Genomic DNA, 26606 nt, shown 5'->3' with positions numbered 1-26606 from the left:
ATGTGATTCCAGATGCTGAGAGAAATATGCTATGCTGCCTCCTAAAATGGTAGAATAATGGGCCAGTATATCGTGGTGATATTAATAATAAACTGTTTCCTGCATATTCTTTTACAGATGCATTCGCAAACAGAATACCAAATGTTAATTAGTGTAAATTTCAAGTTTTTGAATGGAAGACAAAGAGATGCTTATGAACACAATGGAAATAGCTATCTTTCCACAACATAAGAAACAAAGGAGAACATTGCTGAAGAAACAGTACAATGTTGACTTATCCAAACAAAAAGGCGTGATTTTCAAAGTCTATAAGTTCTAAGTAAAATCAAACTATTGAAAGCAACAAATTGACTATGAAGATGGACTGTGGGAACAGGCTGTCTGGGATCTAACACTGGCTCCATTACAAATAAGGAGAGTGAAACAAAGTGGAACAAAACAATATAAAATAAAATGAGTGTTATCACTATTCTTTTTCTTTTCTTCCATAAAGAAATTAAAATGAGAGCACATCTGGTTTTGCATTATAGAAATAAAAAATGACAAATTAACACATAGACACGGTCTTTCATAAAATGAGAACTTATAATAGGAATTCTTACCATAATCTTATTATCAACAATACATTTTTGGTAATCCTCTAAAACAACCTCTTCTTTGGGACACGGTACTCATATTGTTTGGATAGCAATGCACAAGCAAGCGAGGATGCTCTTTATGGCCCTCCCCAAAATGATGATGTTATACTAAATGGTAGTAGAAGAACTAGAAAAATTTTTTTACTGAATTATGAACTGCATATATATATATATATATATATATATATATATATATACATACATATATATCTACACACACACACACACATATATATATATACTCACATGTAAATATATAAATAACTACATATGTATATGCATATTCTCCAAAATGAAAATCATAACCACAAACCTATATCAATGAATAATCTAAGCAAGATCAATATAGTTTTTTTCATTAACATTAATTTGGCACTTGTTAATTAACAGTAATAGTAGCTAACTTTTGAATACCTACTACGTGCCAGGGAGTATGCCAAAAATTTGTATGTACACTTCATTCATAACTTATTTACCTTATTCCTAACCAGATGAAGTAGTCATTATTATTTTCATTTTGACAGTGAAACAATATTTCAAAAAGGTTACATATAATGTAATCAAAGTTCAAATGGTAGAGCAAGAACTTGAATCCAAGCCTGACTCAATCCATGTGTTCTTAACCGCAAATCTATACTTTTATATCATGACATAAAATCCAAAAATTTAAACATTTTACATAATCATATTTAAATGTTATACTACCCAGAAAAGACAAATGTTATTCAATTTTAAAAAAAGAACATAAGTATCAGTGAAGATCATTTAAGAATCGCTGTTGGAGGTCTAAGGTACAGTGCAGCATGGTGATTACAGCATTAAGTACTTAAGCTTCCTAAGAGAGTAGATCTTAAATGTTATCACCACAAAAGAGAAATGGTAGGTATGTGACACAATGGGGGTAATTGGATAATGCTATGGTATAATCATTTTGCAATACATAAATGTATCAAAGCAACACACTGTATACCTCAAACCTACACAGCGCTGTGTGTCAATTCTCAATAAAGTTGGGCAAAAAAAGAATAGCTACGGGGCCTCCTATTACTTATTTATCCTGAAAATTACTTGTAAGTTCCAAATGTAAGGTGCTTTTGTTAAGTACATAGCTAAAGAAATCTAGTTCTACATGCTGTAGTTCAAATAAGGGTCTTTTTATTAGGACATAAGCCAATCGTAAAATCAATCACCTAACTAACCTCCTCAAAGAGAGGAAATATTTTTAGAGAACAAAATTAAGTTTGTTTTTTTTTAAAATATATTTTATTGATTTTTTACAGAGAGGAAGGGAGAGAGATAGAGAGTTAGAAACATCGATGAGAGAGAAACATCGATCAGCTGCCTCCTGCACATCTCCTACTGGGGATATGCCCGCAACCCAGGTACATGCCCTTGACCGGAATCGAACCTGGGACCTTTCAGTCCGCAGGCCGACGCTCTATCCACTGAGCCAAACCGGTTTCGGCCAAAATTAAGTTTTAGAGGAAAAATTAAATCCACTCTACTGTGTTTGTAGCCATTTTGGAATTTACATATTTTAATGTGAAGGAATCTAATACCATCAAAAAGAAAAGGATACCCTTAGGGATACCCTTAATTGCTGTTTATTAACGGAAATATTACTGATATGAATATTTAGTTCTGTAGAGTCCTCTAACAATATTATCATGTATGCAAATTACTTCTAATTTTATGTTATAACTAGAGGTCTGATGTACAAAAATAATGCAAGAGTAGGTCTTCCTTCCCCAGGCTGCCAGCACTGACTTCTCTCTGGCACCCAGAACCCAGGTTTCCCTCTGGTTGCCAGCAGGCACCCAGGATCCAGGCTTCTCTCCAGCCATTGGCTTCATCCAGAAGGACATCTGGAAGGACGTCCAGTCTAATTAGCATATTATGCTTTTATTATTATAGATTAGCATACATATAGCCAAGACAGAAAGTTAAATAAAAATAACTTTCATCGCCCTGATTACTTTGGCTCAGTGGATAGAGCGTCGGCCTGTGGACTAAAGGGTCCCAAGTTCGACTAAAGGGTCCCAAGTTCGATTCCGGTCAAGGGCATGTACATTGGTTGCGGGCACATCTCCAATAGGGGGTGTGCAGGAGGCAGCTGATCGATGTTTCTCTCTCATCGATGTTTCTAACTCTCTATCCCTCTCCCTTCCTCTCTGTAAAAAATCAATAAAATGTATTAAAAAAAAATAATTTTCATCAATGAGAACAGTGAAAAGATTATTCATAGATCACACATGTCTAGCTCAACTTAAAATCTTATTATTCTGGAATAAATTTTTACTAAAAGATAAATGTCTTGAGTCTGCATTAGACAGCTACTAAAGACAAGAAAACCTGTTAATCATCGAACTTAAAAATAATCTTAAGCCAACCTTTAAAATGCATCTACCTTATGATATCCATTGCCTGGTAAAGGATTTCAGATTGATCAACTCCAAGAACCTTCTTTGCCCCAGCTTTAGCAGCAAACATAGAGAGAATTCCAGTTCCACAACCAACATCCAAAACTACCTAGTGTGATAAAAATTAAAAAACAAACAAACAGATGTTATTGAAAAGATCTAATATTTTAAATTCTATTTATATAGTATGTCATTTCTGACTAGGAATTGATCATTAAATTTTAAAACTTTACCAAATATGGTAATTTCTAAGGATATCATTAAAATGGGTTGTTTTACATTCGTAACAGTGTATCTGGCCATAGTCTGTTGCAATCAGACACAACAATGTAAATTTAAGAGGTGTTTTATATGAAATAAGTAACTTCCACAGACTTCTGAATAGAAAAGTATCTTGCTTTTAATTTCCTTATTATATGCATGCACTAATTTGGGTTTAGTAATTTAACAGAAATAAACTATCTCAAGTTTGAATGGCAGGAATTAACTTAAGCATGATAGCCTGATTCAACAGAATTAAAAATGGTCACAAAAATCCTATATAATAAAAGCCTAATATGCTAAGTGTCTGGTCAACCAGTTGGCCACTCAACGAATCAAAGCATAATATGCTAATGATATGCTAAAGCCACTCAACCGCTTGCTATGACGTGCACTGACAACCAGGGGGCAGACAGTCGACCGGTCGACCAGTTGCTATGATGTGAACTGACCACCAGGGGCCAGTCGATCAGTCACTATAACGTGCACTAACCACCAGGGGGGCAGATGCTCCGACCAGTAGGTTAGCTTGCTGCTGGGGTCCAGCTGATCAGGACTGAGCGAGACGGACTGGACATGCCCTGGAACCCTTCCGCGGTCCCTCCCTGGCTAACCAACCTCCCACATCTCTCCCTGGCCCTGATCATGCACTCTCGCAATCCGGGACCCCTTGGGGGATGTTGGAGAGCCTGTTTTGGCCCGATCCCACAGGCCAGGCCGAGGAAACCACTGGTACACGAATTCGTGCACCAGGCCTCTAGTCACGGATATAAAATATCACACAACCCCTCCATTTCCAAAATTAAATATTGAACTCATTTTAATAATACAGTTACAATAAAAACAAGTTAACATCTAGAATTCAGTAACTTGAGAATTTAAGTTTTAAAAATGATACTCATTATCATTTGTAAAAGTAATAGAGAATTTTTATGCATATACAATGCAATGTCTTTGTTTCCCCTTTTTACAAATGGAAGCATATTATGCCCATTGTGCTACATATTGCTTTTTTTTAATTTAACAATCTTTGCATATCACTTTACAGAACATCTCTTATGTAACTGGACTCCATATTATGGCGGTAACATAATCTACTAATCTAGTTCTCTATTAATGGGGCATTTGAATAGCTTTTGAAATTTTACTATGACAATGCTGTAAGTAACCTCATATCTAACCCCATTCACACATGAGTAAATCTATAGAATATATTTCTAGAAGTGAAAATATTGTCAGAGAGTATATATATATTTAAAACCCTGCTTACCATAACCAAATTGCCCCATCACAGGGCAATTCTACTCATGAAGACTCCAACCAGCAATGTCTAAGTGCCCATTTCCTCATAGGTGAGACTAGCCCATGGAACAGATAAACTTTTGTATTCTGCCAATCTGGCAAATGCAAAATAATGAGATCATAATTTCCATTACTGTGGAGTTTAGCATCATTCTATATATTGTAGTGCCATCTGTAGTTCTTTATTATGTGAACTATCTACTTATATCCTTTCTCCATTGTTCCACTGAGTTACTAGTCCTTTTCTTATCAATTTTCTAATCAAATATTTCTTACCAAGTCTTATCAAATAAGAGTTCTTTGTAAATCAAGGAGATTATACTTCTACAACATGACTTGCAATGGTTGTGCTCAGCATATATTTGTTTTTGATTCTGCTTACAGTGATTTTTTGCTATGAAGAAATTCTTTACTAACAGTCAAACTCATTACTCTTCTTTTATGAATTCTGGATTTTGATCATAATTAGAATGATCTTTCCCATGTTCTCTCCTATTTCATCCTTATACATTTCCTTCTAGTACATTTATGGTTTCATTAATAGTTTGTTTTCTTATCATGGTATACGCTGAGGTATGGTTCCAAAATTACTTCTGTTCAGAAGGCTAACCAATTATCCCAACATGTTATTAAAGAGCCTGTTTCCCCTACTGATTTGACATATGGTTGCTATAGTCTGAATGTTTGTGTATGCCATTCCTCCCACCACCAAAATTTACATATTGAAATCCTAAACCCCAAGGTGGTGGTATGAGAAGCTAGGGCCTTTAGAAGGTGATTAGGTCATGAGGACAGAGCCCTTATGAATGGGATTAGTAAATTTATAAAAGAGGCTCTCTCTCTCTCTCTCTTTCCTTTCCTGTCTCTCTAAAAATCAATAAAAACATATCCTCTGGTGAGGATTTAAAAAAAAGAATTACCTCTAAGAAAAACTGCTTAGTGATGAAAGCTAAGTACAAAAGGATATGTATTATACACTCCAATTAGAGTTTGTATTCTTTTGCAAGACTATCACACACACACACACACACACACACACACACACACAATATATATGCATATATACATATAATTCTTATTTAATCCTCATTTTGTAAATGAGGAAAGTGAACTTCAGAGAGGGAAAGAAACAGGTCCAGGATCATGCAGCTGGTAATTTGTAAAGCTAGCATTCAAACATAGGTCAACCTGTTTCTAAAGCCTACAGTATTTTAAATTATATTTTTAATTGTATCTTAATTATCTATCTATCTATCTATCTATCTATCTATCTATCTATCTATCTAAAAGCCTAAGAGACCAAATGACCAGTCAAACGGTGGCTATGACATGCACTGACCACCAGGAGGCAGATGTTCACCGCGCAGAATCGGGCTCCCTCCTGTCTAGATCAGGCCTTCGGGAATTGGGCCTGCAAGGATCAGGCCTATGGGGATCAGGCTGAAACCTGGTATCCGACATCCCTGGAGGGGTCTTGGATTGTGAGAGGGCACAGGCCAGGCCGAGGGACCCCACCGGTGCACGAATCCATGCACCAGGCCTCTAGCTTATTATATCTAGCTGGGAATTAGATAAGGGAGGAAATAAACTAAAACTTGATAGAATCAAAGAGGTACAAATGATAACAGAATAAACTAACACATAAAATCATGGAGGAATTTGATTCACTTTTTCTAAAAAAAAAGAAAGAAAAAAGTGAATTTTAACTGTAGGTAATAATTAAAAGCATAAAGGAGGCACCTCACTGTGAATTTTTTCAATGGACCACAAATGGAATTAATTACAAATGGGTGATAACACAATTAAATGCCACCCAAAGTTAAATTAAATCTGAGAAACCATATGGCCTCCACAGGAGCTGTGAACTGAAACAATATTAAGAAAGGAATGAAGGGAAAGTGGCAGGAAGGGAGGGATGGACAGAGAAGGGAAGGAAAGGAAGAAGGAACACATTTTTAAGTATAACATTTTTTTGAAAAATAAATCTCTTCTTGCACTATCTATATATATATAAAACCCTAATGTGCAAATAGACTGAATGGCAGAGCAACCGAACCGGTTTCTATGACATGTGCTGACCACCAGGGGGCACGCACAGAACATGGCGGGCATTGACCGTGGTGGGATGGTGGAGCAGGTGAGTGGGGATGCCAGACCAAGGTGGGGTGCTGGTTGCTGTCATCGGGGTGAGCCTCTGGTGGTTACTGAAAATTCTTTGCTCTTGCATGCCACGGTCCCACAGGGTGCTTGCCCATGCTGCTGTCAGCGGGTGCGAGCTGTGGCTGCTGACTCTGATCGCTCCTCAGGGCTTCTCCATCTCCCCCTGCTCCTGAGGGGCGATCGGAGCAGCAGCCACCACTCACACCAGCTGATGGCACTGGCCCCGCTCGCACCCACGCCTGGCACTGGCCCCAATGGCTCCACGCTGTCAGCGGGTGTGACTGGGGCTGGCGCCGTCAGCATGTGGGAGCGGCGGTGGCGGAAGTGGGGCTGGGGCAGACAGGGGATCGGGGGCCATGGTGGGAGGGGCTGGGTGGGAGCATGGAGCATGGGCCAAGACCCCACCCCTGAGCCCACTGCAGCCTCGCGCCCACAGTTTCTTTCAAGGTGCACGAATTCATGCACTGGGCCCCTAGTGTAATATGATATAGAAGCTAGTGTTGTGAAAATAAAGTTTGTCTACCTAATGGAGATAAAGCAAACAAAAACAATGGTAATAAAACTTAGGAGAGCTCTATATTATACATTTTAAAAGAATTATATTTAAGTAATTTCTTGAACAGAAACTATATGACTTATATAAAAAATAGTGTGACTTAAAATATAACTAATGAATGCCACCCTAATTACTCATTCTATTTCAACAAAATGGTACTAAAGTGTAGTGGCATAGGGTAAGGGCACTAGACTAGGACTAAAACACTTCATGTTTGTTTATTTTTAATGGCCTATTTTAGGAAAGTCAATTACCCCATTGGCGTCAAGATTCCTCATGTGTGAAATGGAGGTAAATGGAATACTGTATAAAACAATGAGGCAACATGTTTGAAAGTAACCTATAAATTAGCAAATGCTAATTAAATATACGGTAGTATATTTTCTAAATCTGTACCCATAGTATAATAGAAAAGTATCCCAAATCATTGAAAAATATGAAAGCCCTAGATGTAATATTTTTAATTACATAAAATCATCCCTTGAATGTGCTTTAAGAAGTTAGAAATTGATGCATGTAATATTTTACATTATAGTATATTTTTGAGAAACCATAAATGCCAAGCAAAACTAATTGCACATCAATAAGTTAAATAAAAGCATCTTAAGCAAAGAATGAAAGAAATATACTCCCAACTTATTAATAAGCCCTTTTCTGACTTTGGCAGATTTATCTTCAATAAGAGCAGCAAACAGAACACAAGATAGCAATAAACATTCTACGTTTTCCTCAGTCATGTATTTTGTCTGAAAATATATATAATATATACAACATTCCTATAATACTATTACAAATAAAAAAACAAGCAGCAGGAAGTGAGTGTGTATAAGGTCTATGAACCCAGTAAGATGTGCTCCATATACATAGAAATATTCGTAGTTACGTAATTTTTCAGTGTTTAATCTTGTGATCCTAACTTACCTTCACTTAAGTTCTTATGTTATATATACATATCAAAAAGTATCAAAGCTCTAACCGGTTTGGCTCAGTGGATAGAGCGTCGGCCTGCGGACCCAAGGGTCCCAGGTTCTATTCTGGTCAAGGGCATGTACCTTGGTTGCGGGCACATCCCCAATAGGGAGTGTGCAGGAGTGTGATCGATGTTTCTCTCTCATCGATCTTTCTAACTCTCTATCCCTCTCCCTTCCTCTCTGTAAAAAAATCAATAAAATATATGTAAAAAAAAAAAGTATTAAGAAAAGATAAGTCAAAGAGAGACAATGATGGTGCTTTTATTATAACAAAAATAATATAATTTTAGGACCAAAAGGGCTTTAAAAATCATTTTACAGATGAGGTTCAAAAACACTCACCACTTCTTTAAAATTATTAAATAGCTAGTTCCTGAGAAGCCAGGCAAGACTAGTGATTCCCAGACCAGTACATGCTTAATTTCTATGTTCACATATTAAGAAAAAAAAATAAAATTAAAATCTGAGCATAATCTAACTATAAATATAAAGCAAAATTTCTAATGGTAACATAACTGCTTCACTAAAAATAAAGTGTTTTAATTGATTTCAGAGAGGAAGGGAGAGGAATAGAGAGATAGATACATCAATGAGAATCATTGATTGGTTACCTCATGCATGCCCCCTACTGGGGATGGAGCTGGCACCCCACCCAGGCATATGCCCTGACTGGGAATTGAACCATTCATAGGTCAACACTCAATCACTGAGCCACAAAGGCTGGGCCGAAGTGGTTTTTTTAGACACATATATTAAATAAAATTTTTCCAGCACTTGCATGTAAACAGAAAAACTATTAAAAAATTCTGTCTTCCTCAGCGGACATGGCTCAGTGGTCGAGCATCAACCTATGAATCAGGAGGTCACAGTTCGATTCCCTGTCAGGACACATGCCCAGGTTGCAGGCTTGATCCCCAAAAGGGGGCATGGGGGAGGTAGCTGATCAATGATCAATGATTGTCTCTCATCGCTGATGTTTCTGTCTCTCTCTCCCTTTCTCTTGCTCTCTGAAATCAGTAAAAATATATTTTAAAAAATTCACGAGGAAAAACAAATTATACAAATTTCAAACATAAACACACAGTGTGAAAGATCATCTTTGAAATAAACTGAGGCAGTATGAAGATTAATTGTAAAATTTAAAGTGCCTCACACAAAGGAGCAAATAAATGAAATCTTAAAAGAAAGCACATAATATAAATTCTACCTTACATTATTTGTCCCTACATACCAGTAACTTCGTAAGATTATTAATTTTTAACTAAATAACAAACTGGAATATTAATGAAAAGTGTGCTTTGGTATGGGGTTTATCAGATATTTGAAATTCACAAGAAGCACAGTAAATAAAAAATATGGTTTAAGCAATATTATCTGGATAACCAAAGTTTAACTAAGCTATGTCACTGTAATTAATGATTTCAGTTAAAAAAAAGAATACAGTAGGTCCTTGGGTTACAGAGATCCGTTCCTACGGTGCAACTTAACTTTCGCCATATGTCGGAACCCACCTACATAAGCACCTACATCACTCACATGGAGCACATACAAAGCGGTAATGAAGTGAAACAGTAAAAAAAAAATTAAAAGGAAGATAACAATTCCTGACCTTTACTTGTGGTAAATAAATAATAAAAAACTTAAAGCACATATGTACATACGTTGAAATGACGAAACTTTTTTAATAAATAAATGGGAGATGGTGACATAACCATGAAACGATGTACATCGAGTCCAAAGTAACCCGAGGATTGTCTGTATACTGAATGACAACAGTACCAATCAGCATTTCTGTTATCAGTATTCTGCACCACAGAGCAACATCATAAAAGTCTCCCATGAAATAAAGCCGGAGTACACTAAATCAATGGCTATCACAATAACTCAAGAGAGGATTTCTACTGGCCAACATCTGCATGAAATGTACAATTCTGTAGCCTATAACACTCACTTTGTCTTTGAAGATATGTGGATTTTGGTATATAAAATCTCGGTAACTTTCTGTTCGTATTTTGTCCTATGGTGGAGAAAAAAAAACTTGTGTTTATAGAATAGTCTAAACAAATAAAAACATTTTTAGAAAGTTATTTGGTATTTTATTACACATTATTAGTTTCCATAGCTACTTTCTGCCTGGAAAACCAAGATTAATTTTATTTTCCTAAAAGAAAACAATAAGAACAGAAATAGCAACAAAACATAGACGAAGTTTAAGAATATCACTGAAAGTCAATAAAATCTAAATTTTTAAAAATGTACACATTTTCATCTTGACATGCATTATCATTATAAGACTTCAACCTTCAACTGATAGTTAAAGTTAATAGAAGATAAACATGATATTTTGCTCCTTTAAATAGGTTCGGAATCTAGAACCTGGCTCCCTGTATTAGAGTTATGGTAAAATATCGAAGAAAAAAACAACAAAATAGGTAACTGTAAAGTTACATATGAAAAATGAAGCTTAAAGTAAGTATGGTATTTCTAAGAAAGTCATTTGTCAGCACCTATCTGATTTATAATCCTGTCTTGCTTCTACAAATGTCTGTAGTAGGAAATGATGCTTAAAAGTAAATCATTTGAGCCCTGCAGCTCACATGCTGAGACTTCTGCACTCTGGAGTCTTACATGACCTGAGACAAGGCAGGTACTGAATGCTAACATTTATGTTGGTTCATGAACAGAGCTGATTTCCTTTTAAATTACCTCACTTGAGATACATACAAACAGCAAAGTAAGTAGCAAAGGGCTTTGTTGCCAAGTGAGTAAAATGAGAATGAAAAAAATATCTCAAACTAGAAATTCTAATTTTGGGTTTCACACTAAATTAAATTAAATTTTAAGGTAAATTAAAACAAAAAATAGTTACACAAAATACTACAATGTAAAATTTATGTAAGGCACACAATCCCCCCAAAAATTTTATGCCAATATTATGATTTAAAAACAACACACGAAACACTTAAAGGAAGCTTTAAATTAAAAGAAAAGTTGTTTTACTTAAATACTGGATCTAAAAAGGAGGAATTCCATAATTAATTCCACACTTTTTGATGGTTATTACTAATGGCTTTTTAAACATTTTAAATCAGGTTTGTTAAATCTTTCCCTGAAAGATTTTAAGAATTACTAAAAAAAAAATCTGTTTAAATACATTTACACATATTAACTAATTTTAAAACTTAAAAAACATAGCATTTCATACATTTGTGCCATTTTTATACCCTTCTTATACCATAAGCAGTAATTTTTGCTGACACAATAAAACCTACAAATGGGAACATCAGTCAAGAAGCCAGTCACTTGGAAACCCCTCACCAATCACATTGCTTCACCACTGCTCCAACTTAATCATTACCATCCCAACTTCTGTCCTAAGTTCATGCACTGCTGCTCTGCTCAACTATAATCCTTCATCCAGGCTCTTTCTATATATCCATCTGTTACTGTTCATATGCTCACCCTGGTGCCATGAAATCCAAAGTATACCTAACATAGTACCTCAGACAGAGCAGTTTCAATTTAATAACTGAAGCTTTAAAGAAAAATCCACTGAATACGAAAATGCAAGCATATAAGACTAGCCCTCATAACCATTTCTAAAAATACATTCCATCAAAAGAGTAACACTTAATTTCAAAATAAGGTACTAAACAGAAATTTAAAAATCATCTTTTGCACCAACATATTGAAACCAAAAAACACACAAAAAAAGAATAAAATTAGAGTTCCAACACTACAAAGCAAGATTGTGTTTTAAGACTAGTAAGAGTCATGGAATTATTCCTATGACTATTTAAAAAAAATTTTAAACCCTTCTGGGTAGCTCAGTTGGTTGGAGCATTGTCACATACACCAAAAAGGTTGCAGGTTTGATCCCAGTCAGGGCATATACAAGAATCAACCAATGACATAGAAGCATTGAACAGATCGTCAAACCTCACAGGGAAGGCAGGGGAGGGTTGAGGGAGGAGGGGTGAGAGATCAACCAAAGGACTTGGATGCATGCAAAAAGTATAACCAAAGGACACAGACAGTAGGGGGTGAGGGCATGTGCTGGGGAGTGGGAGTGGCCAGGGAGAGGTCAATGGGGGAAAAAGGAGACATCAACCAATGAAGGCATAAATGGAGTGGACCAATTAATAGATGTTTCTCTGTTTCTCTCTAAAAGTCAATAAAAATTTTTTTTTTTTAAAAAAGATCTTTTAGTTACTGATATATAGTTACAAGTATCCAGGACAGAGTAGTGGAAATAAGTGCTCAAAGTGAAATTCCCTGAATACTGTGTTAAAGACACTCACATGTACTACCTACTGGGAGTCTTAACCTTAACTGTCTGAAAAATGCAACACAATTTCTATGCCAAAGGCATTAAAGGTTTATGGCATTCAGATTGCTGGGGTGATGTAAAAGGACAAACATGGGCTTAGATTAACTACTTTAAGGAAAATATTCTAGATACAATAAAATTAATTTTAAGAACCATCACAAAAAAAAATGAAGTGAGTTCTTTTATACAATTTCACTATGGACTTAAAATAATATATTAGTTCTAATAAGATAACCATTATTTGTAATGCTATGCCATTACCCAAGTGACAACAAGAAGCACAACCATGACATGACATGTGATTACTAAAAAAAAAATGACATGGCACTGCTTTAAAAAAACCTTAAGTAATTAAGTTACTATTAATCAGCAAGCCGTCACTCTTTGAATCTATAAAACTGAATGAACAAAATATATACATTATTAAATCCCCCGGTTATTTCAAATGTATATGTTTTAGGGGAACATAGTCTTGAGGCTTCCATAACAAAACAATCTTTTGAGGAATCATTCAGAAAGGAATTATTTGTTTGTTCGTTTCAAGAAAAGGTCGTGGATTCTAAAATTCAGAGAGATAAACATCTAAAATTTTCAATAAGTTTTATATTTCAACATGTTTTACTCTAGTTAGATATTCTTAGTTTTACTAAATGGAAAAATTACATCTTACTAGTTTACAATGTATAATATAATACATGATGAAATATATAACTAGAAATCTATTTCTAGGTATAACTAGAAATCTACTTGTATTTTATGAATACATTACTATTACAAAAATTAAAACCAGCCAAACTTACATATCTGATTTAACCAATTTAGAAAATTTCTCTATATATCAATGATTTCAAATGTAAAAGAGTTATGCCATAACAACTGAAAATTACTTATAAACTTTGTACCAAGGAATTATTTGCCCAAACTGAAGTCAGTATAGCTAATTAAAACACTAAAATTAATCGTTTCCTTTGTATACTTTAAGGCAAACGTATAATTTATTCATATTTAATAGTTGTTCTTGAGAAGACTAAAGCAGTTGTTTTTTACCAATGTTCTATTTAAAGCAAAAGTAATTTCATAACAAAGATTAATAATGATCTTAAACAGAAGTTAAATGACTTTGATGCTTCTGCAATCTTTCTAATCCAAGATGAGCTATCAAGCATCAAAGAGATTTGAAAAACAGTTATAAAAAAACAAAACAAAACAGAAACCAGTTTCCTATAGCATATGTATTAAGGATTTGTCTTATTAAAATTTTCCTTAATTATGGATTTGGTGCATTTGTGCTCTTTTCTAACCTTTAGCATTTCTTCATGTATCCCATAATGCCCGTATGAGCTGAAATAAACACCATCCTCATCCTCCTGAAGGTCTGCAATGGCAGTAGTAGATGCCGACCAGGTTCTGACATCTGCGTTCATCACAAAATCCTGAGCAAATTGTCTGTAATCAATTTGAAATACACCCTTGAGACAGGTTTATTGGACCATGAAAAAGGGAAAGCTAGAGGTTGAGGAAGAGGAAATGGGGGGGCAGGAGTGAGTAGAGTGTGATGAGCTTTCTAAATAATTCTATCATAAGCAACTGAAAGCTCCCCCTGCTGGATCTCAAGCAATGGCATATTCAAACCCAGTTGTAAAAGCATTCCTTCTGCAAACCACAAAGCCCTGCCAACTGCAGATTATAGCTGTTTATATCTTTCAACTGAATAAAATAAGCACATTACCTTTATTCAACTTTATTATTCTTAATATTCCAAAAGCTTATTTTAGTAGCTAAATCAATGTAATACTATATTTCGACACTATTAATATTCTTTAAAACCTATTATCTCATCAAAGGGTTATATGTGCAGAAAGTGGACCCAAATTGAGATTTACATAAACCAACACCATCCACTTCAGCTCTAAAATTTAGTTCCCTCTCTGATCATATATTAAGAATCTGTAAGGTATGCATGTGAAAGAAGTGTAAAGATGCAGACAGTAGAGTTATTGGTGGTTAACAGGTTACCCAGCATAAAATCTCAGAAACAGGCAAGGGAAACTGCAATCAGCTATACTATCCTTCCTACTCAACATTCTGGCAAACGATCAAGTGGGTACTCCGGCAACAAGTAAATTACAAATCCAGAAGGTAAAGCTAGAGGTATACTTAGTAAAAAGGCCGAATCTCAGGCCCTACTTGAGACCTCCTGAATCAGAATCCACAGTTTAACAAGATCCCCAGGTGATTTACATGCACATTAAATTCTGAGAAGTACTAAGCCAGTAGATTGCTAATTTACTCACTGGAGAAAACCATCATAATTGTCTGGTGTTCTGATTAAATACTATACCATAATTATATTTTGATTCTTTAAAAGCAAACATTTTAACCCCGTATTCCTCCCAAACCTAAAAATATTAATCCCACCACTTTAAAAGCCTGGGAGAAGAGCCCCGGCCAGTGTTGCTACAGCATTGGCCCTCACACCAAAGGGTTGCAGGTTCAACCCCAGCCCCCAGGTTGGGGCATGAGCGGAAGACAACCAATCGATGTGTCTCCCTCACATCGATGTTTCTCTCTCTTTCTCTCTCCCCCTCTCTCCTTCTCTTTCACTCTCTCTAAAAATCAAGGGAGAAAAAGATCCTTGGATGAGGATTAACAACAACACAAAAGCCTAGGAGAGGAAAAGTAAAATGGAGAAATCTAGTAGAAATAGGGTAATTCGAAGGAAGGCAGCATCAAAGAACAAAAACACTTAAGACAACACTCCCCAGAACAATTATCATTAGTATAAAATGATAAAATATATGAGAACTTTATGTTAATCAACAATGTCACAATGTATAAAAATATTGTTGCATTGCTGTAATATATTAAAATTAAATAGCTACATTGTACTTTCCAGTATATAAAATGCCTTACCATATCCTATCTTATTATTAGTTGTATTATTTTTTTGGGGGGGGGGAGGGGTCTAAACAATTTTTTATAAGACTGATAAATTACCTCATTCTTTGAAGATCCTCACGCGCTTTAGCTAATGCAGCTTCAGCAGACAGTGCCCTGGCTTCCATATGTTTCAATTTTTCAACAACAGAGGTATTTTCACTGAGTCCATTGGGGAATGAGAATGGGACTGACACTGGTTCATAAAGATCTTCTACATCTAAAGATATAAATGGACATTATCAGGACATCTTATAATAAATATATAAATATGTTAGGAATAAATACATACATACTAAATGCCTATTATGCAGCCACTTGAAAAAAATTAGTAAAAGTACTTTAAATCAATGTATAAATCCAAACTGCTTCCATTTGAATTTAAAGAGCATGCTGTTAGTCTATGTTTTTCATTAGTTGGCTAAATTAAAAACATAAATAAGCATTAATTATACAGAACCAAATACCAGAAGAAACAAAAAAGTGGAAGGAAAAAAACCCTAATATTTATTATCAGCTACCTTCCATGTACATGCATTACATCTCAGTTAATCCTCAAAGGAAAGCTAAATTGTAAATAATTATCCCTGGATTAATGCATGGGAAAAATAAATTTTAGAAAAATTAAGCGACTAGCCAGCAAAGTTATACAGCTGTTTAATGAAGGAACTAAGATTCAAACTCATGCCTGCCTCAATCACTTGGTTGTGGTCTGCTGGATTCCTCCACTGAAAAGTTTACATCTCCTTTGTAATTAATAAATTGCTTGGGCCCTGCTAGTATTGCTCAGTCCTTAGAACATTGGCCAGTGCATTAAAGGGTTTTGGGTTTGATTCCCAGTCACGGGCATGTATCTGGGTTGCAGGTTTGATCCCAGGCATGTGGGAAGCAACAAAATGATCTCTCTCTATCATATCGATGTTTCTCTCTCACTCTCCTCACCCCATTCCCTCCCTTCCACCCTCTCTAAAAAAAAAGAAAAAAGAAAGAAAGAAAAATCCATGGAAAAAATATCCTCAGATAAGGATTAACAAAAATAAAAATAAAATAAATTTCTTGGGACAATACTTTGAACTATGCAAATCATGTTCCACTTTAAATATTTGTACACTAGTAACCCTCAAAACTGTCAAGGTCATCAAAAACAAGGAAAGCCTGAGAAGCTGTCATAGCCAAGAGGGGCTTGAGGAGACATAGCAACTAAATATACTGCGTATCCTACATGCGATCTTGGAACAGAAAGGGAGAGTAGGGAAAAACTAATGAAATCTAAGTGAATAAAATGGAGTTTACTTTTTCTTTAAGTACAGTAAAATATTTGAAACATATTCCACAAAGGATGTATTCATCTTACCAAACTGAAGTAAAAGGTCATCTTCTAATACTGGCTTCAAATACTCTTCTTTTTCCCAAGGCACTGGATTACATATGGAATTCATATACTCAACTGTAGGATTCTGGATGTAAAATTAATTGCATGTTTTTTCAATGCATATAATCATAAGATTCCCTTAGCAAAAACTAGGAAAATTAGACAAAAAAGGAAATCATGCTGACATTACACAAAATCTCTATTTAAGAAGTCTATGTTCAATTGTCACTTCCTTAACTTGATTGGATGACTGCTTAATCAATGGTATCACTGCACAATTTTATATTGTTGGGATCTGGAGGAAGTGGCAATATAAATACTCATTTGAATAGAACAGAAAGAAGAACGAAGTATTTGAAAAATAGAACAAAGAAAGCAACCACAGTACTTGAAATCACACTAGAAATTATTTCTGATTTTCAGAAACTTTCAGTACTTCCCTTTATCTGACTCTGAATTACTTTTTTATATAACACTGATGATTCATCTCTTAGATGCAGTTAAAAATGACACTTATTAAGTATGGTGTGCATCCATTTACTTCAGGGGTGGGGAACACTTCACCCTCCGGCCCCTAAGGCTCGTGAAATCATTTGGTCTGGCCCTGCCAAGGTATTAGGGGTGAGTTAATTAAATGTTTGACCAAATATAGCAGGCTAATTTTTAGGTTGATAATTTTGGCCCACGAATGTTATAAATATCCAAATAGCCCCTGGCAGAAAAAAGGTTCCCCAACCCCTGATTTACTTGGTCCTGTATACTGTGGCATTTCCTAATGTCCATGATTCCAATATGATGACTGACAAATTTAAAACAGTTTCTTGTAAAGTAGTTCTTCGTATTCTTTTAGTCACCACTGGTAGCAGTATTTCTTTAGTTTAAAAACAAAATTGTAAATTAAGCACCAACTTACCTTAAGCCTAATAAAATTTATTAGTTTAATGTATCCATAGAATTCAAGTCCTAAAGGGGGGAAAAAAGATAATTTACCTATTTTAACATGAATTTTGTTTAATTGACCTGTTTTATAGAGGCTTCTCTGGTTAGACAATAAAACATTTCTGTCCTCTAAATCAGCAGTCGCCAACCTTTCGGACCTCATGGACCACTGGTTGGCAACTACTGCTCTAAATTAAAACTTATAATATTTTTAATTTCTTATTAAGAACTAGAAATAGTATTTTGATACTTCTGAATATTGTAATTGAGAAACAGCTAGCATAGATGACAATATTTTTCTTGCATTTCTAAAATATGGAAAATTAATTTTTAGAACTCTTCTCATTTCTAAGAGCATTACAAATCAGGAAACTTAGGTCACAGCTTTGCCAAGTATAGGGCAGTTGATATTAGAACTGAAAGTTCCTACATCCCAGTTTTTACAGTGCCTACCAAATTATAATTTAGCCAGAATCTGGAGTATATGAAGTATATTAGCTTTAACATTAAGTTAAATGATGCATATTGAAAAACAATGAGGCTTGTTATCTGGTTCTCTTATATTTCCAGAAATGAAACAGCATTTAAAACAGGGGAAAACAGCCTTGGCTGGTGTGCTCAGTAGTTAGAGCATCAGCCCGAGCACTGAAGGGTCTCGGGTTTGATTTCCAGTCAATAGCATATCTAACAGATTTCTCCTGGAAAATGTTGTATAAGGAACATAATGGCATACAAAATGTTTTTATGTGCATAATCTATAATAATAAAAGCATAATATACAAATTGACCAAATGGCTAAACAGCGAAACGACTGTCCAGACGACCTTCTGAACGAAGCTGGGGCTGCAGGAGCCAAGGCAGCAGCCAGGGCGGCTGAAAGTGCCGAGGCAGCCAGGGCTGTGAGGGCCTACCCTTACAAGAATTTCATGCATTGGGCCTCTAGAAGCATATAAAAACCCCTATATGGTAAGAAAAAAATCCTATATAATAAAAGCCTAATACGCAAATTGTTCGACCGGGAGTTCGACTGCTTGCTATGATGTCCACTGACCACCAGGGGATGGCACAGAACATGGCGGGAGTCAGTGACATGGTGCTGGCAGCAGGTAGTAGTGGAGGTGCTGCTGACCCTAATGGGCCCTGACGAGAATGGGACTGCAGAGGGATGGTGGAGCAGGTGAGCAGGTGGAACCAGGCCAAGGTGGGTGCGAGCAGGGGCCTGATCGCCCTGCCGATCACCCCACAGGTGGCAACCAGCGGCGGTGGGCAGGGCCGCCACCCGGCTCCCAGGTGCTGAGGGAGCCAGGCAGGGGCCTGGCCCAGATTAATCACCCCGTAGGTGGGATGGTGGAGCAGGTGAGGGTGCGGCACCAGGCCACGGCAGGATGCCAGGCTGGGTTACGGGGCTACAAGGATGGGGGCACAAGCTGGGGCCCGATCCCCGCAGGCCACCCCGAGGGACCCCACCCGTGCACGAATTCATGCATTGGGCCTCTAGTACAAAGTTATATTTACAGTATGATTCCAAGTCATAACTTAAAAATGCATGTTAAAAACATGAAAAAAATCCAATGAGACTAAGTTATCCATGCCTTTCAAAAGTAGTTGCACTTAAATTTATAAACATATTATGTCACATTTATCTAATGTCCTTTGCAGTTGTTAGTAAATACAGGGGCCAAAAAAATAATTCTGTACTTAATTTTAGTGGAACAGTGGTCTTCTATGTCCATTTAAAGAAGTGAAAAGCTTTATTAGTAAAATAGGTATGATTAAATGCAAGTCTCAAAAGAATCATCTAAATATTTTACCACCTTAATTTCATCAATCCTTTTTCTATAATCTCTTACCAAACTCCTTATAAAACTCGACCTTGTATGCCTTGAATTTCACATGCTTTTTCACATAAGTTGTCTTTTTTCATAATGTTCCACCTCCTTTCCCAAGTCCACCTTTATGCTTGCTCTCATTAATTCTAATATATTCTCTTACTTTCCTTAATTCTAATATGATAAAAATGCAATCATTATATTGACTTCCTTTTGAGTTGTGAAGTCAATATAAGCTTACAGTGAAATCCTATCTAGAAGAATCACTTATATTTAATCTTTCCTCTAAGGGCACTGCCAAAAAAAGATAGGTTGTTGCTATATATTTCACTATTGTTTAGAAAAAGAAAGGTCTGGAAAAACAAAGTTTGTACTTAAATTTCACAACTAAAATTTTCCTTATTCTAAAAAATACTCACCATGTTTATGGACCATGGTATCGATATTAAATTGATGCTCAGACTTACAGTGCGAAAATGTTTCTTCAGCAGATGTAAATAACCTGAAAAATCAAGCAATAAATAGCTTCATGAAAAAGTCCCTAAGAAGTCTAAATATTGATTTTATGTTAAACATACACTCCCTTTACCCCCCGAACCTGCTGGTTTCTAGTTTTATTCCCAATTAAGAAAAAACATTCTCTGTAGAGTCAGGAACCAGGACTTCGCAGTGGTTCTCAACCTGTGGGTCGCGACCATCGGAAAACACATATAGCATATCAGATATTTACATTACGATTCATAACAGTAGCAAAATTACAGTTATGAAGTAGCAACGAAAATAATTTTATGGTTGGGGGTCACCACAACATGAGGAACCGTATTAAAGGGTCGCAGCATTAGGAAGGTTGAGAACCACTGTAGGGAATCAGTTCTTCTCAGTTCCATTTTACACCTAAAACAAACCAACTCCCCATTAAATGTCAAAGGTAATATACTTGCCAATTAAAAGCACCAAATTTACCAAAAGGCTTTTAAGAAAGAGAACTCCCTTTGTTAGATTCCATTTCTCTCGATATGAAAATTCCCTACATAAGACTTTTCTCTCCTCTTATGTGTCAATTCTGTTTTTGGAGGCTTTGAACTGGTAAAGCTCAGAGTACTTTCAGAAATAAAGCATACAATGTAATTTTACAGCTGGCATATTCCCTAAGTGCCGTACTTCAAAGGTGACCTTGTAGTGTTCCCAAAGTACTTGCATTACCGACACTGTGAGGACCAAGTCTCTCGGTGATGTGACCTGCAAAACTGAAGGATGCAAAGCAGGCACACACAGCACAGAAGCCGTGCGCCTCTTTTCTATGCCTCGCACAGCGCCATGCAGCAATTAGCTCTCAACAAATGTTTACCAAGACCCGTCCTTTTTGCAGTATTGTTGCAGCCTGTCACAGAGAAGTCCGTCCTGATGCTCCACAAATGTCACAGTGCCTGGAGGATATGTAGACATTCTACAGCTGCCCCAATGAGGCCACAGGTGCAAACAATGATGAATCCAGAGGCGCTAACCTACCACCAAACCAGCCCCATGCCCAGATTTAAGGAAAACTGGAAAATGTTTATTCAGGTGACCCTGGCCGATGCCACACAGGCCTCTTTCATGCCCACGTGCCAGGACAGCAACCAGAGTCAATGCTTGTGGAGACAAAGAGGCAGAATTGTACATGGAAAGAACGTGGGTTTGGATAGGACAAACCACAGCTGTGTGACCTTGAGCAAGTTACTGATACCGGAGCTTTTTTTTTTTTTAACCTAAGTGAAAAGGCATCAATTCCATCCCCTTTAACGGGGGGGGGGGGGGGGCCTACCGAAAAAGGGTTACTCTTTAAACTAGAGGCCTGGTGCACGGATTCGTGCATCGATGGGGTCCCTCAGCCTAGCCCAGTGGTTGGCAAAGTCATTAGTCAACAGAGCCAAATATCAACAGTACAACAATTGAAATTTCTTTTGAGAGCCAAATTTTTTAAACTTAAACTATATAGGTAGATATACTGTTATTAACTTAATTAGGGTACTCCTAAGCTGGCCTTTGCAAAAAACGTCCTCAATCTGATTGAGGTACGTTCGCGGAGGTCGACCCCTTCCAACTCTGGGAGAGTTGGAAGGGCTCGACCTCAGTGAACGTACCTCAAAACAATGTACCTCCCCCACGCTGTGTATCCCAGCACCTCGTCTCCCAAAACCGACTTCTGCGCATGGGCCACGAAGTTTCAATCGCACTATACATGCGCGCCCGCACGTGGTATTTTGTGGAAGAGCCACACTCAAGGGGCCAAAGAGCCACATGTGGCTTGCGAGCCGCGGTTTGCCGACCACTGGCCTAGCCTGTGCCCCTCTCAATCCAGGACCCCTCGGGGGATGTCAGACTGCCGGTTTTGGCCCAATCCCTGCAGGCTGGCCTGAAACTGGCAGTCCAGTTGAAAGTGGCATCAATTCCTTCCCCTTCAACGGGGGGGGGGGGGGGGGGGGGGGGCCTACCGAAAAAGGGTTGCTCTTAAACCTCTTTTCAACCTTTTTTAAGAGCCTACCGGGCAGGCACCACACCATTCCCACTCATCTTGCCAGGCTGCGCCTGCTGCCTCCTCCGCTCAGTCGCACTGCCAGAGGTGGGCGAGGCTCCTGCCACCAAAGCTGCGCTTGCCAGCCGCGATCCAGGGTCTGGAGCCCGACAGCCAGCTGAGTGGTGCTCCCCTGTGGGAGCACACCAACCACCAGGGGGCAGCTCCTGTGTTGAGTGTCTGCCCCCTGGTGGTCAGTGCACATCATAGTGACTGGTCGTTCGGTCACTTAGGCTTTTATACATATAGATGGTTCAGATGAAGTACTGCACCTGAGAAGCTCTCTGCTGGTCAGGGATCACAGAATGGTAAAGCTGGAAGGGTCCTCCCGAGAGATTATTGTTCAGTGACTCTGAAACCTGTTATTGGTTAGAGTCACCTGAGATCGGGGCCTTTATAAAAAGAGAGATTCCTGGGCCGCAATCCTGACCTAGAAGGACCATGGTGCGGAGTTCCGCATCTGCGTTCTTTCCTAAGTGTTTCAGGTGACACAGGTACACAACCAGGATTGGGAACCACAGATCCAGTGCAAAACCCTCTGGTGTTACACACGGGGAAACCGGCCGCCGAAGACCAGCCGGCTTCCAGGCCATGGCTCCTCCCTCCATACCACCTGGGGTCTCCCTTCTCCACAAGCCCGCGCTCCAAACCACTGGCGGGAGAAGGCGAGGGCAGGGCACGCGGACCCACGTGGCCCGGGCACCACCCGGCGCGGAGCGCACGAACCTGTCACAGAACAGGCAGGGCGTCTGCTGCTTGTCGTGGGGGAGCTCAGCATCGTCCTCGTCCTCCCAGGCGGCCTCGTCCCCACTGTCTGACAGGTCCGGCAGGTCCTCCTCGTCCTCCACGGCGCCCCGGCAGCCTAGCACACGCAAAAGTCAGCCCCGCTTCGGACGCCAGGGCCCGCCCGGCCCCGCGCACGAGGAGGAGGGCGGGGAGAGGCTCCACCGCAGGGGGGAGCGCCGCCCGCGTCCCGCACCCCGGCACCTCCGGCATCCCCCTCACCCCCAGCAAGGCCCCACGGCCCGGGCTCCGCGCCCCGGAGGCTGCAGGGGGAGGAGAGGGTCTTTCATCAGCCCCTGGGCGGCGCGGGTGCTGAGGGGCCGGGAGTACCCACCGGTAGCGCCCGACGCTCGCGAGCACATGGCTGAGGTGCCCCGGGAGCCCGCGTGCTGGGGGCGGGGACCTGGCTGAGCGGCGCGCGCGGCCGTCGAGGAACTCTCGGACCGGGGCCCAGGAACGAGCGCGCGCACGCGCGCAGCAGGGAAGGAGTTGGGGGCACTTCTCGGGCGCCTGGACACGCGAGAGCGCGCGCGCGGGCTCGGGAGCGCTTCCGGCCCCGACATGGCGGCGCTGGTCACGTGGGCTGGAGGGCGTGGCGAAAGCCCGGGTGGGCGGGGCTGCGGCCCGAGCTCCGCCTCCTCCCGCCGCAGTGTTGTCGCAGTGCGCCCGGAATCAGCGCGTTGAAAAGAGGTTTAAGAGTCTCAGCCTTGGGCAGACTTTGGTTTCTTCCTCCGGCTGCCACAGGCTTTAGCGGAAGGTGCTCGCCCGAAGCCCTGTGCCCAGAGGTGGGTGGGAAGACGCCGCAGTGGTTTTGCAGTGAGCACCCCGCCCTCCGAGCTTCCCCCATTCTGGGTTCGTGGAGGGGAGAGCGGCCCGCGGCGCCCTCTGGTGGCGGAGGAGGCAGAACACAGGCGGGAGCCAGACTCCTCTGGTTCCTGGGCTCCTCCCGCCCCCCATCCCCCTGCGGTGAAGCTGGGGGAGAGGGAACTGCGGGAGCCAGCGTGGGTGTACTACAGACCAAAGCCTTGCAGGCTGCTTTAGTGAGTTCAGTCTTGAATGTCCAGTGGTTAAGTGAGAACATGGACTCCAGAGCCAACCTACTTGGTTTGACTTCTTCTTCTGTCACTTTTCCATGGAAAGTAACTTCACAGGGTGATCTGACCATAAATCCCTAACTGGGCAAGTCAGGTTGGGTAATCAACCCCAGGCATGTGCTAGTAACTTTTAGTAAAAGGTTCATCTTTGCCTTAAGCAAGCCCTGCCCGTTGTTTCTATGCATCTGGGTTAATACACCTTTGAAATTAACCATAACCACCCTCAAGAAAGCACAGAACCTCGCTAACTATCCTGTAATCCAATCCTGGCCTTGCTTTTTCCCACCTTTATGTAATCTTCCTTACATTCCCTCCTTAATTTTAAACGCATAAGAGAAACTGCAAGACTGTTACTCTCCGAAGCACTTGAGATCTTGTTCCCCAGCCTATGTCATCAGTTTGGCTCAAATAAACTTATAAAAGTTCTCTACAGGTTTGGATGTTTCTTTTGTAGACACTGCCTAATTCTATGATTTTGAGCAAGTTGCTTGACATCTCCCTACCTCCATTTCCTCAACTACAAAATGGAGATAATGCACTAACCACAGGGTTATTGTAAGGATAAAAATGAGTTAATACATGTAAAGTGTTTAGACATAATTGTTAACTTTATCCTCAACTACGGTAAGCAGATGACCTGTTTGGTTAAGCAAGGGAGTAATACTGTCAGATGTATTTACTTATTTATTTTTATATTTTAAGTTTTTATTTATTGATTTTAGATGGAGAAACATTAACTTGTTCTACTTATTTATGCACTCATTGGTTGATTATTGTATGTGCCCTGACCAGAGATCGAACTGGCAACCTTGGTTGTATCAGACAACACTCTAATCACTTGAGATACCCGGTCAGAGCTGTCAGATGTGATTAGTACAGCGATTTTCAACCTTTTTCATCTCATGGCACATCAACTAATTACTAATATTCTTCGGCCCACCAAAAAAAAATATATTTTTTTTGCCTATCTGACAAAAAAAAAATAGGTATGTTTTTTTTTTCCTTTCTTTAATCCTCACCCAAAAATATGTTTTCATTGATTTTTTAGAGAGAAACATTGATGTGGAAAAAAAACATCGATGGGTTGCCTCCTGTACACATTCCCACTGGGAATTGAACCTGAAACCTCGATGTGTGTCCTGACTGGAAATCAAACCCACAACCTTTTGGTCTATGGGACAATGCTCCATCAACTGAGCCACCCGACCAGGACAAAATAGGTATAATTTTTATTCATTCACATCAGACAGCTATTGTGTTGGTAGTTGTCATTATTTATGTGACAGTCTGAGGGAAAAGAGGTCAGTGCCCCTGACTAGTCAGGTATTGCATGTTTTAAAAAATCTTGTGGCACACCAGTTGACAATCGCTGGTTTAGAAAGTAACTTTCTGGCTGCTGTGTGGGAGGAACACAAACCTTTCTATGCCTCATGTCTTTCTTCCCTCCCCCATACCTATTCAAACCATAGACTGCTTTGTTAGGTGGAAGTGGGCAACAGTAATTTCAGTAGGTAATGTCCCAAACTCTAATCCCAGAGGCTAGCATGCTTGTAGCACATGCTTCTAAAATGAAATTGACTACCATGGCTTACCAGGTTCTACATAATCCTGCTGAATGTTCCATCTCAACTCAACCATTCATCTTGGGCCCCCTCCTCCAGCCTTTTCTTTGGACTCATCATTTTCCCACCTCAAGGCCTTTGCTAAGAATACTCTGCAAATAGGTAGGCACTTTTTGTCTCAGCAGAAAGTTCCTCACACCACTATTTCTAAAGTAGGATCCACTGTCATTCCAGAAGCCTCCTGTTAAGTTTCTTAGTACCTACCATTTGCTTGTTTTTCCCTCTTTTTTTCTTCTTTGTTACCTACAACACTGTTTGCACCGTGAGGGTAAGGCCATGTCTCTATTTCATTTCTCTGACACATAACATGTGGCCTAATTCATAATAGGTAATCAATAAATATGTTGAATGAAACAGATGCCTTGTATTATTATGAAACTCTTCTGCATATACTTCTGTCCCTTCACTGTAAACTCCAAGAGGACAGAATTCATCAGCTATTAAGTGTGAAGCCCCTTACATCGTAGGGCATTGTCAGAATAGTTGCTGGCTCGGTTGGGATAGACTTTACTGTTCACTGATATATCTGCACTGCCTATGTGCCATGGCACATAGGAAGTATTAAATAAACTGAATGAATGCATAAATTCAAGGCCTTTCATTACCAAGGCCCACCCAATTTTTTCCTTCATTTTTTGACATAAACTCTCCAGCAAGACCCATCTTCTCCCTGACAGTATAACATTTGAAGGGAAGCCTGCAAAACCCCTTAGTGACACCCGATCGTTCAATGTTAACAGTTAAAACAAAAAAGTAACACTGAGTTTAGAGGGGTGACTGGACCAGAATCTTGTCCCTTAAAGTTTGTGCCTCACCATAAAGCTGGGCTTGGGAGGGA

General features: G+C 39.1%; 1 protein-coding gene across 12 annotated transcripts in view; it reads right to left on the bottom strand.

Annotated features, from left to right (window-relative positions):
• Positions 1-23616, bottom strand: part of PRMT3 (protein arginine methyltransferase 3) — a 92242-nt gene extending 68626 nt beyond the window's left edge. For 5 of the 12 annotated variants that reach the window (XR_004970457.1, XR_004970456.1, XR_004970460.1 and 2 more), the window contains exons 1-9: positions 23387-23612; positions 22996-23131; positions 20135-20217; positions 17861-17910; positions 16930-17032; positions 15636-15795; positions 13940-14084; positions 10260-10325; positions 3046-3167 (exon numbers count right to left, since the gene is read on the bottom strand). Coding sequence is in view for 5 of the 12 variants with exons in the window: in XM_036325657.1 (XP_036181550.1) it covers positions 3046-3167; positions 10260-10325; positions 13940-14084; positions 15636-15795; positions 16930-17032; positions 17861-17910; positions 20135-20217; positions 22996-23131; positions 23387-23615 (1094 nt within the window). In the remaining 7 variants the exon portion in view is untranslated. Of the gene's footprint in view, positions 1-3045; positions 3168-10259; positions 10326-13939; positions 14085-15635; positions 15796-16929; positions 17033-17860; positions 17911-20134; positions 20218-22995; positions 23132-23386 lie in introns of all 12 variants that reach the window. The other 7 variants (XR_004970454.1, XM_036325656.1, XM_036325657.1 and 4 more) reach the window with 5 other exon arrangements.
• Between the last annotated feature and the right edge of the window lie 2990 nt (positions 23617-26606).

Source organism: Myotis myotis, unplaced genomic scaffold (assembly GCF_014108235.1).
Source record: "Myotis myotis isolate mMyoMyo1 unplaced genomic scaffold, mMyoMyo1.p scaffold_m19_p_10, whole genome shotgun sequence".
Lineage (NCBI taxonomy): Eukaryota > Metazoa > Chordata > Mammalia > Chiroptera > Vespertilionidae > Myotis > Myotis myotis.
This window is presented reverse-complemented; position numbering and strand designations above follow the sequence as displayed.